The sequence below is a fragment of the Coccinella septempunctata genome, chromosome 9 (assembly GCF_907165205.1).
Source record: "Coccinella septempunctata chromosome 9, icCocSept1.1, whole genome shotgun sequence".
Classification (NCBI taxonomy): Eukaryota; Metazoa; Arthropoda; class Insecta; order Coleoptera; family Coccinellidae; genus Coccinella; species Coccinella septempunctata.
The window spans coordinates 1,793,843-1,814,069 of record NC_058197.1 but is presented as its reverse complement, the minus strand read 5'-3'; the positions used below and the strand labels follow the sequence as shown (position 1 = coordinate 1,814,069).

At 42.8% G+C, this 20,227-nt stretch overlaps 1 protein-coding gene and 1 long non-coding RNA gene across 4 annotated transcripts; one reads left to right on the top strand and one right to left on the bottom strand.

The window, feature by feature from the left end:
• The first annotated feature begins 7,615 nt into the window (after positions 1-7,615).
• LOC123320926 lies at positions 7,616-8,775 on the top strand. Its single transcript, XR_006538823.1, has 4 exons — positions 7,616-7,641; positions 7,694-7,942; positions 8,222-8,380; positions 8,635-8,775. It is a non-coding gene; the product is annotated as an uncharacterized LOC123320926 (long non-coding RNA).
• LOC123320925 (cell division control protein 2 homolog 3-like) lies at positions 8,648-11,040 on the bottom strand. 3 transcript variants are annotated; one of them, XM_044908418.1, is made up of 2 exons: positions 10,786-11,040; positions 8,648-9,413 (listed from the first exon to the last, which is right to left on the bottom strand). In XM_044908418.1, exons 1-2 carry the CDS (start codon positions 11,029-11,031, stop codon positions 8,652-8,654), a joined length of 1,008 nt encoding a protein of 335 aa, XP_044764353.1. In that variant the 5' UTR covers positions 11,032-11,040; the 3' UTR covers positions 8,648-8,651. The 3 variants fall into 3 exon arrangements, with proteins under 3 accessions (XP_044764353.1, XP_044764354.1, XP_044764352.1); XM_044908419.1 differs by having other exon boundaries at positions 8,648-9,410; XM_044908417.1 differs by lacking the exon at positions 10,786-11,040 and adding an exon at positions 9,515-10,654 and having other exon boundaries at positions 9,295-9,413.
• Positions 11,041-20,227: the final 9,187 nt, after the last annotated feature.

Below are 20,227 nucleotides of genomic sequence, written 5' to 3'. Positions count from 1 at the left end.
TTTTTTCTAGAATATACCGAAATTTCCACAAATCATCCCGATCGTACCGATCGGACGCTTTTATATTCGGGTTAAGATTTCGTTGAAATTTTGGATTTTTGAATTTGAACACTCTGTAGAAAATAGTATTAGGTGTCAATTCGAAAAAATTGTTCAACAATATCGTATTTTTTCTAGAATATAACGAAAATTCCACAAATCATCCCGAGATACGTCATTCGTCGTTTCGTCATCTGATTATATAACGTATTAGTCATTCTATCGCGTGATTTTAGTTGCGCTCCATTGTTCTTACCGATCGGACGCTTTTATATTCAGGGTAAGTTTTCGTGGAAAGTTTGGATTTTTGAATTTGAACACTCTGTAGAAAAATGTATTAGTTATCAATTTAAAAAAATTGTTCAACAATATCGTTTTTTTTCTAGAATATAAAGAAATTTCCACAAATCATCCCTAGATACGTCATTCGTCGTTTCGTCATCTGATTATATAACGTATTAGTCATTCTATCGCGTGATTTTAGTTGCGCTCCATTGTTCGTACCGATCAGACGCTTTTATATTCGGGTTAAGATTTCGTTGAAATTTTGGATTTTTGAATTTGAACACTCTGTAGAAAATAATATTAGGTATCAATTTCAAAAAATTGTTCAACAATATCGTATTCTTCTAGAATATAACGAAATTTCCACAAATCATTCCGAGATACGTCATTCGTCGTTTCCTCATCTGATTATATAACGTATTAGTCATTCTATCGCGTGATTTTAGTTGCGCTCCATTGTTCGTTCCGATCGGACGCTTTTATATTCAGGGTAAGTTTTCGTGGAAAGTTTGGATTTATGAATTTGTACACTGTGTAGAAAATAGTATAAGGTATCAATTTAAAAAAATTGTTCAACAATATCGTATGTTTTCTAGAATATAACGAAATTTCCACTAATCATCCCGAGATACGTCATTCGTCGTTTCGTCATATGATTATACAACGTATTAGTCATTCTTTTGCGTGATTTTAGTTGCGGTTTATTGTTCGTACCGATCGGACGCTTTTATATTCGGAGTAAATTTTCGTGGAAAGTTTGGATTTTTGAATTTGAACACTCTGTAGAAAATAGTATTAGGTATCAATTTGAAAGAATTGTTCAACAATATCGTATTTTTTCTAGAATACACCGAAATTTCCACAAATCATCCCGAGATACGTCATTCGTCGTTTCGTCATCTGATTATACAACGTATTAGTCATTCTATTGCGTGATTTTAGTTGCGGTCCATTGTTCGTACCGATCGGACGCTTTTATATTCGGGTTAAGATTTCGTTGAAGTTTTGGATTTTTGAATTTGAACACTCTGGAGAAAATAGTATTAGGTATCAATTTACAAAAATTGTCTAACAATATCGTATTTTTTCTAGAATATAACGAAATTTCCACTAATCATCCCGAGATACGTCATTCGTCGTTTCGTCATCTGATTATATAACGTATTAGACATTCTATCGCGTGATTTTAGTTGTGCTCCATTGTTCGTACCGATCGGACGCTTTTATATTCAGGGTAAGTTTTCGTGGAAAGTTTGGATTTTTGAATTTGAACACTCTGTAGAAAATAGTATTAGGTATCAGGTATCATCAATTTAAAAAAATTGTTCAACAATATCGTATTTTTTCTAGAATATAACGAAATTTCCACTAATCATCCCGAGATACGTCATTCGTCGTTTCGTCATCTGATTATATAACGTATTAGTCATTCTAACGCGTGATTTTAGTTGCGCTCCATTGTTCGTACCGATCGGACGCTTTTATATTCAGGAAAAGTTTTCGTGGAAAGTTTGGATTTTTGAATTTGAACACTCTGTAGAAAATAGTATTATGTATCAATTTAAAAAAAATTGTCTAACAATATCGTATTTTTTCTAGAATATAACGAAATTTCCACTAATCATCCCGAGATACGTCATTCGTCGTTTCGTCATCTGATTATATAACGTATTAGACATTCTATCGCGTGATTTTAGTTGTGCTCCATTGTTCGTACCGATCGGACGCTTTTATATTCAGGGTAAGTTTTCGTGGAAAGTTTGGATTTTTGAATTTGAACACTCTGTAGAAAATAGTATTAGGTATCAGGTATCATCAATTTAAAAAAATTGTTCAACAATATCGTATTTTTTCTAGAGTATAACGAAATTTCCACAAATCATCCCGAGATAAGTCATTCGTCGTTTCGTCATCTGATTATATAACGTATTAGTCATTCTATCGCGTGATTTTAGTTGCGCTCCATTGTTCGTTCCGATCGGACGCTTTTATATTGTTATGGTAAATAGCCGTAAACATTCCTTAGAGTAATGTAAACCACCTCGAGTAGAGTTCGAGGAATATTCATATAGCTTTTAGTCAGCAGTTTTCGCTTTCCTCTGGTAGAAATGTAGTTTTGTGATTCATTATTATTCAGACCTGCTTGAAATAAACTTGCTTCGAGAAATAAAGTTGTTTTTTTAAAAAAGTGAACTTAGAGCGTAAAAATATAATTGGCGACGAGGATGGGATTTTACTAGTGTATCCCAAAGAAAAGCAGGTGTACACGTGAATTTCAATTCTTTGAGTTAAAATCCAAGAACAGAGATTTGTGTTGGTGCGACGTTACCTTCAACAGAAAAACCGAGTACTAGAGGCAAAATCTCCAACGACACTGGTGTGACCGATTCAATCAAGAGGCGTTGCTGAATTCCTGAAAAGAAAAGGAGAACCAACCCGGACTGGATCCACACCTAGTTACCCTCAAAGATCACCCTTAGGAGTTTGGAAGTAGCATCCCAGACACGAGGTGTAAAACGGAAGACAAGTAAGTTAGGCTGTTATAATAATCCCAGTTTTTTTCCTATCCCTGGACCAAAAGATAAGGACCACATTTTTATTTATTAATTGAATTTTTTTTTCCTTCAATATAATCTACAATCATTGAGTCGTTAATTGAACAATTTAATTCACTTAAAGTTAATACTTCGGTTAATACCAAGAAAAAATCGAGAATGACCTCTCCCAATCAAAATTGTGTTGTGATATATCTCAATACAGTGAAATACTTTGGCGAATTATTACCTAGATTTAATGGTAACCCTAACGAATTACAAACTTTTCTCTTAGGCCCGGTACTTTCACCTTCGAATAAATTTTATTCAACGAATAATGACGTACCGACATTCGATCTATGACAAATAAACTCTTCTAATTAAGTTTCAATGACAGAATAAGACTTAATAAATGCGAATAAATTTATTTATTCGCACGTGAAAGTACCGGGCCTTAGAAGCAGATCATTTTATGAGTCATTTCGGAAACACAAATAATGAGCTGATTAATAAATACTGTTTTGCAACAATAAAATCAAAGTTAGTTGAACAAGCAAAAACAATAGTTTATTCCGGAGCATCATGCAATACATGGTTAGAATTAAAACACGTATTGAATAATAAATTCGGGTTCAAAATTAATTTTGATGTTCTGCAAAGCGAGTATCAATATTTTAAAAGGAAACCTGAAAAATCTTTATCAGATTTCATCGAAAGGGTGAAAACAATTAAATTACAATATGATTACCAAATTCAATTATAAGGATTATCCTCAGTAGAAATTGATGTCTACCGAAATTTATCGGACAGAATTGGAAACACGGTTTTGTATAATAATGTAGACGAAAATTCTAGAAATCTATTAGACCTTCAACCAAAATCATTCGATGATACCTGCAAACTATTGGAGAATAGAGAAATAAAGAGACAACAACTCTATTTACCAACGATTCCAAAGACTACAATTTATTCTCCAAACCTAATATCAAACGAAAGACAAAATAGTAGTCAAAATTATAATCAACGTCCTTTGACTAGTAGAGAATTCCCATCTCAATCAATACCATTGAAATTTAATAAAATACCGGATCCGAAATTCGCAACCAACAGTCAAGTTTTCGGAAAACCCCGAGATGTATTAAACCAAACCCAAATCAACAACTAAATCAACCAAAACCGAAACCTATGTCAATCAGAACGAGAAATTATCCTACTAAAAGACCAGCTAGTAGTCAAATTCGCCAAGAGCCTCCGAATAACAGGCAATATTTCAGGAAAACCCGACCTACAAAATTTGTATCCGAAGAGCTAACTAATACGGAAAACTTTGAAATCGAAGAATTTGAAGCGGATCAAGAATTTGAGTATAATGACGAAACAGGCTGTGAAAACGAAGTTGATACCAACGAACAAGAAAATCAAAATTTTCAAACATTAGCCTTCAAGCATCCCACGACTTAAATTTTACGAAAGAACATTTGGCATCATTACCATACATTAAATTAGAAGATCCACCTTGTAAACTATTGATCGATAGTGGTAGCTCTATGAGTATAATTGATCCAGCTGTAGCTTACAGTTTATTCCCTGAAAATATTTATGAAGAACACTCATATTTCAGAACGGCTGTAGGTAAAGATCATAGTAAATACAAAGTCGATTTTCCTCTTAATTCATTTGGCCTCGATAACTCATATCCGTTTGTTATCTATAAATTCCATACACAATATGATGGTGTTATAGGCGCTAATCTATTGAAATATTTAAAATTAAAATTCGACTGGAAAAATCATGAACTAGGAAATGATATGAAAACTCAAAAATTTTATCTTCAGCAAACCAGACATAATGAAAATCTCCCTATCAAATTAGATCATTTAGACAAAAATATTCGAAACCAATTGACAAAAATATCACAAAGTCACAAACAAGCTTTTCAGCTACCAAATGAACCTCTGAATTTCACTAATAGTGTCAAACATCACATTAGGACTATTGATGAAAATCCAGTGTATGTAAGAAGGTAAGACTTGTTGAGTAAAAATATCATAAGACCAAGTACCTCTCCATATTCGTTTCCAATCGTTATCGTTCCCAAGAAAACTGATCAATCAGGAAATCGTAAATGGCGAATGGCCATAGACTATAGAAAAAACGGTCGACGATAAATTCCCTATCCCGAACATTGATGAATTATTAGACCAACTCAAAAATGCAAAATATTTCAGCGCCCTAGATTTAGCCAGCGGCTTTCACCAAATTGAATTAGATGAAGAATCAATCGAAAAAACAGCATTCGCTACAGATGAAGGACATTTCGAATTTCTGAGAATGCCCTTTGGTCTTAAAAATGCGCCGTCAACATTTCAGCGTGCTATGAATAAAGTCTTGAAACCAGTAATCAATAAAATATGTGTCGTATACATTGACGATATACTAATTTTTTCAGAAACTCCAGAGAAATATTTAGCCGACATCCAAACAGTTTTACAACTCTTAGAAGAAGAAAATCTCAAAATACAATTAGATAAGTGTTATTTCTTTCAGAAAGAAATCATATTTTTAGGATATAAAATTTCGGAAGAAGGTGTAGAACCAAATCCTGAAAAGATTGAAATTATCAAAAATTTTTCCATTCCTAAATCGATTAAAGAAATTAAATCCTACCTCGGAATGATAGGTTACTATCGGAAATTCATTCCAAATTTCTCTAACTTGACAAAACCTATGACAAAATATCTGAAAAAAGATGTTAAACTCAATATTCATGATCAAGAATATATCGATGCATTTCATTCAAGCAGAAACATTCTTATGAATTATCCTATTCTTCAACACCCAGATTTTAACAGACCTTTTGTTCTTACAACAGACGCATCCCAATATGCTATAGGTGCTATCTTATCTCAAGGGACACCCCCAAATGACCTACCTATCGCGTACGCAAGTCCAACGCTAAACGAAGCGGAAATAAAATATTCGACAATTGAAAAACAACTTTTAGCGGTAGTATGGGCCACGAAATATTTCAGATCTTATTTATTCGGTCGTAAGTTTTGTAACGGGGTTTTCCTCGGTGGACTCGAGCGCCAGCTATTCTTTAAGGGAGAATAGCAAACCTACCCTGGCAGCTACTAGCCGGAGACAGGGTTCCCTTGTGTCTAGGGTGTTAGCGACGCACAATGATAGGCAGAATCAACGTATACAACTTTTATTTGTCGATTCGAAAGAGGGGAACACAAATAGCACTATTACAAAATTCGGTGACTCGAAATCAGTGAGATTTACAGGGCAAAACTGACGGAATAACACTGGATCCGATCTCAAACGGTATACGGGGGTTAACGGACTTGTTCGCCAGCCAGAACCTGAGACGTACACTTGACGGACAGATATTGGACTTCAGCCAGGTTAGGGGATAAAAGACAGCACAGAAATACGACGGCTCACCTTCAGGCTCGTTCGGCACTTCCCGGGTATCCACACCAGCAGAATGCCTCCCTAACCGTAAAGGTGAACACCGGAACGGTGTAAAAAAGACGGGAACTGAGGAAAGGGTGCGCCACCCCAAAGTGTCCTCGGTACCCCCCGGGCATCCGCACCAGCAGAGTACTTTAACGACAGTAGGGGTGGAACTAGATACGACGGGAAATTTCAGGAAAGGGTGATCAACTCCAAAGTGCCTTCGCCTACCCCCCGGGTATCCACACCAGCAGGGTACGTTAATGACAGTAGGGGCGGAACTCAGACTCGGGTATGAGGGGGATGCAGACGGAAAACTGAAGTTCCAATATTAAAAAAAAATATATAACGGCGTGTCGTCTTACCTCTGGTTCTATATTCGGCCACTTACACTCAAAACGCGATAAAAAGACTCGCCCCAACTGAGGTGAAGGAGAAAAGGCAAAAAAAAAATTCAAACTCTCAGAAAATGAAAACCCCCCCAAAAAAAACAATTTTTCTAAAATAATTCGGCGGACGGCGCTAGTAATTCGAATCAAGCGAGAATCACAAGTGAACAATCAGGCTATAATTAAAAAGTGAAGTGGCCTGCGGGGGAACATCTGATTTTATACCCACAGGGGGGGTGCGGAAATCAGATGTGCCCGACAGTCGAAATTCGGTAAATTTGCGTCGATGAAAACGTCTTAATTTCGACTTATCTGTGCTAGCGAACAAAAAACCTCTGTTATCTTCCAATTCAGGATGTTTTATACGGTGCGACATCGTTTTTAGGAAATAAAAACGGTACGGTATGTTTACAATTCCGAACGATGTCGGAATCCTGAATTGGAAATTCGAAAAGATTTTTCGGAAATTAATTCGAAACAAAATTATTTAAAAATGAAAACTAAAATAATTATTCTAAAATGAGGGAATAGGTTTGAAAACCCATTTTCTCATTACATCCCCCCGGCTCCGGTTGAAAAATTGAATCCACGATGAAATAGGGGATTAAATTTTTCACGGTGAAATCTACTGAGTCCGGTTAACGGTTTGACTATTCACGGCAAGACGATTGAGATCGGATTTACAATAAACAAGTTCACCTAATCTACTCCAGGTGGCGTATACTCGGCTAATGCTATCTCGGTTGCTCCCACACTATGGTCCGCGATGACGGCGCTCTTCGATGAATCTGTCGAAGTTCTGTGTTCTATCAGCTAACCTCCAAAGTCTAATTGTCAAATTTCGCCGGGTGGTTCCAAATTTCGATTTCCATTTCCATCGGTGAAAGAAATGCCGGAAAATAGTGGAAACAGTGCAGGACGGAATCTTCAAAGTGAGTACCATTTCGATTTGTCATTCGTTGTGTTATTTCTGAACCATTTTAGGGTGGACTTCGCAAAGCCGGCTCCGGGCACATGTCATGGGGGTTAACAGTCATCAATATCATCGAACCAGGGTAGTTTGGAATACCAGACAGCGTCGTTGGCTCCCCCTGTGACGGTGGTGCAACTCCTCGATGGTGTTGGAGTCAGCAGCAGTTGTAGGTTGCATAAAAATAAGAGAAAAGCATTTAGTATACTGATATCCTGGAGCAGAAGGATAACAGGGTGTACGGTGGAATTTCGGAAGAAACGGTAAGTACGGTCGGTAATTTCAATAAGGAGATACAAATATACTGTTCTATTTCACTTACCGTTCAGGCCAGTTTGTAATATCGGTGTAAGCAGTGTCAGCCTTCTATTGCTATTTTCTATTCGGTTATTGTATTTAACAGTGACACAGGGGTGAAATAGAGACAGACAGGACGGGTGTATCTCACTTGTTATTATCGGACCCACAAATAATACAGAAAAATTGAATTAACTGTAACGGTTCCTGTTTTTCCATTGAATTAATGGAATTTTCTGTTGTAGGTGTGTGGGATACCACTTACCCACTGGATGACAGTCAGACGGTCTTGTTTGGTGGCAATAAAGCTGCACAGAACAAACAAAAACTGTACGAAACAGAATCTTCCAACACTGGCAGACCAGGTTAGATCTATCGGTTATGGTGGAATCGCGGAAATATAGGTATGTACATTTTGTCAGTTAATAAGGAGATACAAGTATAAGGCTCTATTTCACTCACCTGGGCACTTATTCAGTGAAAGCAACGGTAGTACCCCATTACTAACCTATTTTCGGTGATGAATATTTTTAACGGTAATAGAGGAGTGAAATAGAGTCAGACAGAACGGATGTATCCCATTTATTATCAGTGATCAGTACAATATAACGGTACGGTTTATTTTGATTACGGTCATTAACGGGACTTCTTGTCGAAGGTTTTGGCCACATAGTGTCACCTCGGACAGGCCTGGGTCGTCTTCTTGGACGTCTTCCGGGGGAGCGGTTCCTTCTTCTGAACTGGAGTGGTCTTCCGGGGAAGCGGTTCCTTCTTCGGAACTGGAGCGGTACGGAGCTTCTTGTTTCCTGGACCAGTAGGAGACGGTGTTGGATCTTTCTTCTTCGCACCTCCACATGGACAGTCCCGGGAGAGGGTGCCCAACAGACCACAGCGGCTGCAGAACAGGGTGGGGGTTCTGCTACAGGTGGCTCTGGTGTGTTCCCCCTGGCCGCACCTCCAACACAAACCCGGGCGGAGCTCTACGTATACCTGGGGGCCCATAGTCCCAACGGTTCTGGTGTTTGGGGGTAGGTACTCGTCTTTGTCGGTTTGTTGCTCTTGTGTTTGTGTTCCCTTCCGTATCCTTGCTTTCGTCTCCAGGTACCTTTTACTGACTCCGGTTTTTCCCCAGGATTCAATGGTGCTGGATGGGACCTTCTCCCTGGGCGGTGTTGTCCCTGGTAGTCTCGCCGGTCCGAGCGCTGGGGACGGTGTTGTGGAGCAACCGGCGGCGATATTCGGCGTCGGGCGGAGGAATGCCTTCGCTGCTCCCAACGGTAAGGGGACCGGTCTGGGTGGATCTTCGGGTGTGTCCACCTCCTCGGGGTCCACAAATCCCAGCTCCTTATCGAGGCGTTCCAGGATCTCCACCTCCATGTTGTCGTCAGCCATGGTGTCGGATGGAGGACAAGTCGTGGCCTCAACGGTCGGTTCCTTCTAGAAAAAGACAGGTGAGTGAGGTACTATTTCTGCATGATCGTTAGTGTATATTTTTTTTTTCTGACTTCTCTCTATCCTAAGACAGAGAGACGGAGTACCTCTTGTCTTGTCCGTTTCTGGCGGCACCCAGATTCGGCGGACGGAGCCGGACGGGAACCTAAAGCGGTGTCGGGCTCGCGGACCGCCCCTGCCTTCCGGCAGGAGCGCCCTCACTTTCCGCTTTAGGCTCCGGGTCCATTCTGGGGGTTGCGGTGCGGTTCTTAATCGGTGTGCCAGGTCCGGTGGCAAGCGGACGATCCACGGACCATCGGACGGTGGTGCTGGGGTTGTCTCCAGGTCCACCACGGTGGACAGATGGACGGCCGGCCACTCCCACTGGTCGGCGGAGCGGCGGAGGGACGGCTCATCCATCAACAGCCCTTCGACGAACCAGACCACGGACGGGTGCAGCTGGGCCAACTCCCTCTGGCGTTCTTCGCCTGGGGAGGAGGCCCAGTGCTCCGTAGCCTGTCCGTCGGTTTGGCAGGGCCGGCCCGTGGCCACGTCCATGGCCACGAGCCCTAAGGCCCATAGATCCACCGCGGTGTTGTACGGTTCCCGGCGGTGTTGTTCCGGGCTCCAGTACACTGGAGTGCCAGCCAACTCTGTCAGGAGTGGTCGGCACGGTGTAATTTGCTCGGCCACTCCGAAGTCAGCTAGCATGAACCGAGCCCCCCGTCTTAGCACGTTACCGGGTTTTAGATCGCGGTGGACCACGCCGTGCCGATGGCATTCGGCGAGGCCCACGGCGATCTGGCGGACCACCCGGAAGAAGGATGAGGGGCCCCTCCTCGGACCCTCGCGGGCGAGGAAGGTCCCCAAATCCTCCTCACATAACGGCAAGACCAGGTATAAGTGCGGGGGCTCCACCAACGTCTCGATGAGCGGCAGTATGTTGCAGTGGTCAAAGAGGCCCATGAATTCTGCCTCCCTGGCGGCTAGGGGATCCAGGTGGACCTCTTTGATGGCACCGCGTTGGCCCTCCTGACCACGTTCCCTGGCACTGAAAACGCGGCCGAAGCCGCCTTCCCCCAGAATGGCCTCTATACAGTATTTCTCCATCCTGCAACGGTAATGAGTATTAGTTCAATATTCGGAAAGAACACGGTTCTGGCTGGTCCGGATGCCGCATCCTCGTTAAGTAAAAAAAAAACTTTATTATTTTTTTTTCTCTAGGGGCCGGACAACTTGCGATGCACTGACGAACGGACGGTGCGGATTCACAACCCGGCATGGGGCCACGGACTGCACACTTGGAGTAGGACGGAGTACGGGGAAAATGGTACCTGTCGAGGGAAGGAAAGGTAAAACGGTTATTTAACTAGTTTACCAAGTGGAGGTGCTGTGAATCGGTGGAGCATCTCGGGCATGCTCGAAGAGCAAGCTCCTCGCTCGTCAGCATCCGACGTGGCCACGGGGTATCTTCCCTACCCTCGATGCAGTCACAGGCCTCCAGTGTGTCCCACAGGCCACAACGGTCACAGCTTCGAGTCGACGGTCCCCTAGTCAGCCAGGTCGGTCCGGGGAGGCCACAACGCCAGCACGCCCCGGATACGGTTGTCTGCAAGTCGGACATCTGAAACTGATTTTACTTTCAGCACGGTCAACACCCACCGACGGCCGGAGGGCTCTGGCGGACAAAACGGGAAACCCCTCGAACGAGACCGGGACCAAATGGTGAGTTCGGTAGATATTCTAAACGGTTATATACGGTATACTCACTAACAATCTGACGGATGAAACGGTTTTAAATCCTTTACATGAATATTGGTGATTTTCTTACCACTGTCATCTTTCAGGTCATAAACAACGGGTGAAATCACTTTCACAACGGTATACGGACCAGAGAACTTCGGAGCCAACTTGGCTGCAAAGCTATCAACGGCAGACGACAGCGGATTAGCACGGCGCAGAACTCTATCACCGACATAAAAACGAACATCTCTTCGACGGAGGTTGTAATGGTGAGCCTGCTGCTCGAATGCACGGTACAACCTAGTATTGACAAACTCATAGGCCTCCTGAAGATGACGGATTTGTTCTGTACGGTGAGTAAGATTTACTCTACTTTCTTCGGGGCTTCTGTTTGTCTCCTCGGTGTCTTCGTCTTGGGTGTTTGACGAGTAGATTGCCTTTGGAACTGTTAGTTCCCTTCCATAGTTCAGAAATGCCGGTGTGAATCCTGTAGATTCTTGTTTTGCGGTATTCAGGGCGAAAGTTAGTTCACCTAATTTCTCATCCCATGTACGGTGGTCGGCTTCACAAAACTGACCTATCATAGTTTTCAACGTACGATTGGCTCGTTCTACGGCGTTGCACTGTGGTGTATACGGAGGGGTGAAACGGTGAGCAATGTTTAGCTCTCGGAGACTGTTTTTGAACAGTCTACTGTCATACTGTACCCCATTATCAGATATCACCAGCTTCGGACAGCCATATCGGAGTATAACTTGTTCATACAGGGCTGAATACACGGTTTTGGCGGTGGCTTTCCGCAACGGACGGCATTCAACCCATTTCGTGAAACGGTCCTGCATCACCACTACGTAGGAATTTCCCTTCTTAGAACGGGGGAGTGGCCCAACCACATCTGTACAGACCTCTTGGAACGGTGCATCAGTCACTCTATGTGGTTGCATTTTTCCAGGCGTCTTCTGTTGTGGTACTTTGTACTTTTGACAGGATGGGCAGTTTCTTACGTATTTTGCGACATCTCTGAACATCCCTGGCCAGTAATAATTCCGGGCTAGCCGAGAGATGGTTTTGGAGATTCCCAGGTGACCAGCTAATTCCGAATCGTGATCTTCTTTCAGGACCTCCAGTCGTTGTTCGGTGGGTACACAGAGCTTCCATGGTTGTCCGGATCTAACTTCAGTAAAGTCGGAAGAGTCCCAGAAGTGACGATACAGTTTCCCATCCTCAACGGCGTAGTCAGGGAAATCTTCCGGGTCTCTTTGTACCTCTTGGAGCTTTTTGTTGTACCAACTGCAGCGAACTTCGACGTCGGCCAGGCATACGGAATCTACAGACGGTAACGGGTTTCGGGACAGACTGTCGGCGACTTTGTTCAGGGCACCTTTCCGGTATTGGACCTCAAAGTCGAATTGCTGAAGGAAAACGGCCCATCGAGCAATTCTTCCGGACGGTGACTTGATGGAATTCAGCCATTTCAGACTCATGTGGTCGGAAATTACGGTGAAATGAAATCCTTCCAGGTATGGTCGCAGTTTCTCTATTGAGAAAACAATGGCGAGACATTCCTTTTCGGACACGGAGTAATTTCTTTCGGCAGTGTTCAAGGTACGGCTGACATAGGCGATCACCCTTTGCTCTCCATCCAGAACTTGGGTCAGGGCTCCTCCAAGGCCTACTTCACTGGCGTCTGTTTGCAGGACGAACGGTTGATTGAAATCCGGACAGGCCAGTATAGGTGATTCGGTCAGTTTTTGTTTCAGGAGGTCGAACGCTTTTTGTTGTTCCTCACCCCACTTCCAACGTGGTTTCTTCTTTAACAGGTGAGTTAACGGTGAAACGACATCGGAAAAGTTCTCTATAAAACGGCGGTACCAGCTAGCAACCCCCAGAAAACGGCGCAATTCACGGATGGTTTTCGGCGCTGGGAATGCTACGATAGAGGAAACTTTTTCCGGGTCGGTACGGATTCCTTTGGAAGTAACGACATGTCCTAGGTATTTCAGGAATTTTCGCACAAAGTCACACTTTTCGGGATTGAGACGAAGATTGGCTTCTCTCAACCGCCGGAATACTTCTCTTAAGTTCTCCAGGTGCTCCTCGAAAGTTTTCCCCAGGACAACTATGTCGTCCAGGTAAGCGAACGCCTCCGGTTCCATTTCTGGGCCAATAACGGTGTCTAAGAATCTCTGGAATGTGGCTGGACTCGCGTGAAGACCAAACGGCATGACGGTGAACTGGAACAATCCCCTTCCTGGAACTGTGAAGGCAGTAATCGGACGGCTTTCCTTTGCTAACGGTATCTGCCAATATCCTTGTTTCAGATCCAGTGTGGAGATGTACTTGGCCTTACGTAGTTTATCCAGAATCCCAGAAATGTACGGCAACGGGTATGCATCTTTTACAGATACTTGGTTGACGGCACGGAAGTCGATGCAAAAACGGTACTTTCCGTCTTTCTTCCTGACCAACACTACCGGTGAACTCCACTGTGACTTGGAGGGTTCAATCACTCCCTCAGCCAGCATACGGTCTACTTCCTGATTGAAGATCTCCTGCATTTTCGGGTTTAGGGGTCGGTATCGTTGTTTGATCGGTTCGGTGCCCGGTTTCAGTTTGATCTTATGTTCAATCAGGTCGGTTGTACCATATAGGTCTTCAAACTTCTTCAATTCTTCTTTCAGAAATTCCTCCAGCTCCTGTCTCTGAGACTCCGTCAACTCTAATAGGTGTTCTTCGGCGGTGTGAACTTCTGCGGTAGCTTCGACGGGGGTCATCGGCTTCGAGATCAGTCGGCCTTCCAGAAAGCACTCGGCGGTACTGAGATTTACGGAAAACTTGAAAGTCGACAGAACATCCATCCCCAGAATAATGTCAACCGGTAAGTTTGGTACCAGTAAGAATCTCAAATCAGGCAGTGTGTAATCGGAAATTTGCACGGTGGTGGTGTACAGTTTCGGTGTGACGGTGGTTTGTCCGTTCGCTATTAGTGCGAAACTGTTGTGCATTGTTTGTCCTGTGATTCCTTTACTTTCACACTGATCGGATACGGTCTGACTGCAGAAACTCCTGGTCGCTCCGGTATCTATCAGTGCTCGGAAGTGTTTGCCGGCTATTCTGACCTCTACTAACGGACGGTTATCATTACAGGTAGTCGGTGCCAGTGGAGTCAAGATTCCGGGAGATGTGGTCGACTCCGCCTCCAATCTCCCCTTCAGTTTCCCGAACACGGACAGTCTCGTAAGAGAATGTTTTCCCTCTGGCATCGAGAACAGAAGATTTTCGGTGGCCTGCGACATTCTCGACGCATGTGGCCATATCCACCACATCGGAAACATTGTGTTTGGAAGGAGACTCTCCTCCCTGAAGGTGGTTCGTTCCGGTCAGGGTGGCTATTTTCGGTTGGACGGCGGGGTGGCGGTGTTGCAGGTCTGGATCGACCTTCGGACCCGTCTCCAGAAGTCGGACGGTGAGATTCCTGTTGCTGGACTATCGATTCTCTGGACCTGGGTGGCTTCGGACGGCTTTCCCCCGGCGGAGAAAGTCGTGTCTGGTTGGCTTGTGTTGGCGGGACTGATTCCCTGTGATCAGCTGTTTGGCGAACCTGTTCTCCGGTATCCATAGAAAAGCTTGCTTGGTATCGGCTCAATTGACGGGGACTGTATGTCAGATGAGGTTCCTCCACGAAACCTGGTTTGGAGGGTGGCCGGGTGTACTGGCTCATCTGCCACTGGACCAGTTCAAAAACTTTTCCCTTACGGAGAAGTTCATCATAAGTCTTGGTCTCCTGGAAGGCCAAGGCTTGCTGTAAGGGCGGGATCAACCTCTGTCGGATAAGCCGGATCTGCTCCACCTCGGATGGTTTTGCATAGGTGAGTTTCTGGAACAAGTTCTGCATCCGGGTAACATATAGAAGCAACTTTTCTTCAGGGCCTTGGGTTCGCCTTTTTATTTCCTCCAACAGATTTTCCTCATAGTTAACTGGCAGAAATGCTTCTTTCAGTTGGCTGCTAAAGTCCTCCCAGTCCTCGAAAGTGCCTCTCTGGGGAATGAACCAATCCCTCGCATCCCTTCGTAGTAACTCATACACTGATTCGAAAACTTGTTCCAGGGACACCTTACGAGATTCAGCCAGTCTCTCCACCTCTTCAAGAAATCCAGTTACACTACTATTGCCATCAAAGGAGATGTTCCATTTGTGTACCGGGACAGTTGGTACTGTTGATCGAGACTCCGGTTCCGATCTGGCAGGTGTTGTGATAATTGGCCGGTCAGAATTTATCCACGGTGTAGGTAAGTGTGGAAAAGACACCCTTCGTGTGGAATTAACCCATCTACTTTGTGTCGGACCCTCAGGTGTTGCTGTCCCACAGTCCTGCGACTGTGTGAGAGGTATCGCTGGTAATTGTCGCAGTAATGCTCTACATGTCTGCCTTGTTTCATTCATGACCTGTTCTAATGTTGGATTCCTTACAGGTGTACCGGTACGTGAGACATTAACTACTGCAGGAGGATCGACACCATCTCCTAAGTCGATAAGTGATGTCTCAACCTTTGATAACCTCTCCGGTTGGATCGGTGACATCCCAGGTGAACTGGGCACCTCCTCATCCAAGAGAGACCTCTGACCTCGGTTGGATGTCTGCGGCTGTTCACGATCACTCCTTCTACGCAGCTCCTCCAGTGACTCCAACGCCTTATCTGCAGTCGCCTTCATTTGTTCAATTAATTGTAACTGTGTTGTGTCTGCGGTGACAATAAAGTTCAGCCTGCCTTGAATGTGTATTAATCTGGTGTAAATTCGCGAAAATTCGTTAGCCGCATTATTATGATTGAAGTTCTGAAGGGATTCCACCAAATCGGTGAGTTTATTTTGACAGATCTCAATCTCGGAGGCGGGATTCAATGATGTTGGGGGTAGTAGAGGTTCATTAGACTGAAGCACCTGTCGTAGCAGACTCCGTTTGGTCATTACAGTAACGGGTATCGATTGTCCCCTCAGTTGTAATTCGAATGTAAGTTCATCACTGAGTAACCGGTTCACATCCATGTTCGACATATTATTTTCAACTAAGTCCGATTCAGAACGCACCAATATTTCACACTCGGTATGTCTTTCACAATCCGTTTAAGTTCTAAGTCCAACCCGGTAAGTTAATCGTTAGCCAACCTATTCACTTAAGTTCGAAGTGGGTATCGGTGTACCCCAAACAAAAATTAAGTCTAAGTCCCGGTGTATCAGAAAAGAGTCTAAGTCCCGGCGCACCAAAAACAATCTAAGTCCCGATGTATCACAAAAAAAATTTCAAAAACTTTTTAAAGTCCAACGTTACTCGAAAAAAAATTTCTATCAGTCCCACTAAAGTCCGAAAATATTCGAGAAATGCCGCACACAATCGCAAGTCACTTCGTATAGTCCGAAAAATTTCCTGAAATTCTAATAGCACCAAAACGCACAGGTTAAATTCCCAAAAATTCTTCAAAGTTCAATAGCCAGAAAATAAATCACAATAATTGACTTTCAGTTTTCAGAAAAATCAGAAATAATTGGTAGGTTTCAACAGTACAGGTCAAAAGAAAATAGAAAACAGGTAGATAGGTTATCAACAGGTAATAGGTGATTCCCTATTGAACCGATAGGTAAATCACACCTATTAAATTTTACCAATTGCGACAATAAATTTTCAATTTTTCAAAGTCCGGAAATTCACTCACCTTCAATGTGAAATTAAAACAGTTCAATTTAATAAATCAGAAATATGCAATTAGAAATCGGAAATAATTTTCACTGATATAACGGCGTAATAACAGTGCAGTTTTCAACAACTTAATACAGTAATCGGCAAAAAGAATAATCACAAATTATTTTCAACGGGGTTCAACAGTAGGAAAATTTTCAAAATATAGTCCAATTCAATTCACAGTATAACAGTTCAATATGGAGTGGCAGGGAATAAAACACAGTTCAAGTTTATTTTTCACAGTTTTCCGTTCAAGGAATAGTTACTCACTGTTCTGAGGTTTTACTCACTGTTTCGGGAATTCACTCACTGTCCGGTTATTGTCTCTCACCTCAGTTGTTTCCTGGTAGATTCTGAACGGTCCCTGCTCGGGCGCCATTTTTGTAACGGGGTTTTCCTCGGTGGACTCGAGCGCCAGCTATTCTTTAAGGGAGAATAGCAAACCTACCCTGGCAGCTACTAGCCGGAGACAGGGTTCCCTTGTGTCTAGGGTGTTAGCGACGCACAATGATAGGCAGAATCAACGTATACAACTTTTATTTGTCTCAAACGATCTCAAACGGTATACGGGGATTAACGGACTTGTTCGCCAGCCAGAACCTGAGACGTACACTTGACGGACAGATATTGGACTTCAGCCAGGTTAGGGGATAAAAGACAGCACAGAAATGCGACGGCTCACCTTCAGGTTCGTTCGGCACTCCCCGGGTATCCACACCAGCAGAATGCCTCCCTAACCGTAAAGGTGAACACCGGAACGGGGTAAAAAAGACGGGAACTGAGGAAAGGGTGCGCCACCCCAAAGTGTCCTCGGTACCCCCCGGGCATCCGCACCAGCAGGGTACTTTAACGACAGTAGGGGTGGAACTAGATACGACGGGAAATTTCAGGAAAGGGTGATCCACCCCAAAGTGCTTTCGCCTACCCCCCGGGTATCCACACCAGCAGGGTACGTTAATGACAGTAGGGGCGGAACTCAGACTCGGGTATGAGAGGGAGGCAGACGGAAAACTGAAGTTTCAATATTAAAAAAAAATATATAACGGCGTGTCGTCTTACCTCTGGTTCTATATTCGGCCACTTACACTCAAAACGCGATAAAAAGACTCGCCCCAACTGAGGTGACGGAGAAAAGGCAAAAAAAAAAATTCAAACTCTCAGAAAATGAAAACCCCAAAAAAAAAAAAACAATTTTTCTAAAATAACTCGGCGGACGGCGCTAGTAATTCGAATCAAGCGAAAATCACAAGTGAACAATCAGGCTATAATTCGTGTAACGTGCGTTTCTCGGAGAAGCCTTAATCTCGAGCGCCAGCTATTCTTTTCAATAGGAAGAATAGCAAACCTACCAGAGCAGCTGCTAGCCGGAGACAGAGCTCGATGTTGTCTAGGGCGGTAGCGACAACGAAGAAGTCAAAATCGAATTATGTAGAAGTTTATTCACACCTTCGGAAACTAATTATATGTACAAGGGAGATATGTGTGATATAAAATATGAGTGATTCTATCAGTGAAAATACATTCGGGAAATCTCATCCGGTCACGAGCACTTTATGAAATTTATACCGGGTGTAGTGAAAAATTAACGGTTCGAGACTTTTATTCGCTGCCCCAAGGGTTATAACACGCCATGACTGACAGCGAAGAAAATGTCTATTTCGCGCAACAGGGTAAAGAACGATAAAATACAACAGGAAACGATACAGTACAGCAGTGTCAAAGTTAAGGAAGTAACGGCGTAGGTCTAACAAAGAAACTGAACGGTACAGACGGGGACCTACCTCCTTTGTTTCAAGCACTCGAAACTCAAAGGATTTAAAAGAAAAACTAAAAAATTAACTCTAAGCACTGATGCAAATAACACAAAATGATTATCTTCAACGGCGAAAGAAATACGGAAAATCAACTGAATTTATAACAGAAGTTAGAAACCACGTTAGAAAGCGAAAAATCGAAAATACTCAAGCGAAAGGAAAGCACTGAAGTAAAATTCAAAAGTCAGCCGAAGAACTGAAGTAACAGTCGAAAAGTCGAAAAGTCGAAAAGTGACCGTCGCGGGGGGAAAATTTGCTTTTATAGGCATATCCCCTCTCACGGTAAAAATCTGAAAATTCCAGAATGCGACAAGACTGAAAAACGTCGTCAGCTCCGGTTTATCGCATATCAACAGATGAAAAACGTCGAAATCTTCAGCGGCATGTAAGAAAAACAACGTGAAATACAGATAAGCGGAATGAACGTACGGAATATTCGAGAATTAAAATATTTTCAAAGACGGAAATTTAAAACGAAAGAAATGCACTAAGATGAACTCCAATTTTCCTCAGAAAACTGGGGTTCATCACATTCGTAAGTGAAGTGGCCTGCGGGGGAACATCTGATTTTATACCCACAGGGGGGGTGCGGAAATCAGATGTGCCCGACAGTCGAAATTCGGTAAATTTGCGTCGATGAAAACGTCTTAATTTCGACTTATCTGTGCTAGCGAACAAAAAACCGCGGTTATCTTCCAATTCAGGATGTTTTATACGGTGCGACATCGTTTTTAGGAAATAAAAACGGAATAAAAACGGTACGGTATGTTTACAATTCCGAACGATGTCGGAATCCTGAATTGGAAATTCGAAAAGATTTTTCGGAAATTAATTCGAAACAAAATTATTTAGAAATGAAAACTAAAATAAATATTCTGAAATGAGGGAATAGGTTTGAAAACTCATTTTCTCATTACAGTTTACCATCTACACAGATCACAGGCCCTTGACATGGCTATTTTCCCTCAAAGATGCCTCTTCACGATTAATGAGGTGGAGAATAAAATTAGAAGAGTTTAACTTCGAGATCAAATATCGAAAAGGAGCCAACAATAATGCGGATGCAATCTCTCGCATAAAAATAAACGAATTAAACATAAATGAATCCTCCGATGATGATCTAGACGCAGAATCGATTATCCCCCAAATTACGCATGAAGACCTTGAATTATCACAGAAAGAATTAGACGAAATTACGAAAGCATGTACGAAAGACGACCAAGCAGAACAATCTTCTTCTCAGACTATTCATAGTAATGCAGAGGACCCTATATTAGAAATACCTTACACCGAACGTTCTCTGAACTCATCCATGAATCAAATAATATTTCAGAAGTCTAACTCTTTCAAGATTGAAAAATTAAAATTGCATAAGAACACTCGCATAAGACTTATTGTCTCTATAAACACATCAGACGATTTCACGAAGTTCCTAAAAGAATATGTCAGTCCAAATAAACAGTATGGTATATATTTCAAATCTAAAGAATTAGAGAATATATTCTTGACAATGACTCAAAATATA

Bases quoted from the DNA above. Each gene is read 5' to 3' on its own strand.
- LOC123320925 (XM_044908417.1), bottom strand. From the start codon at position 10,517: ATGGAGAAATACTGTATAGAGGCCATTCTGGGGGAAGGCGGCTTCGGC.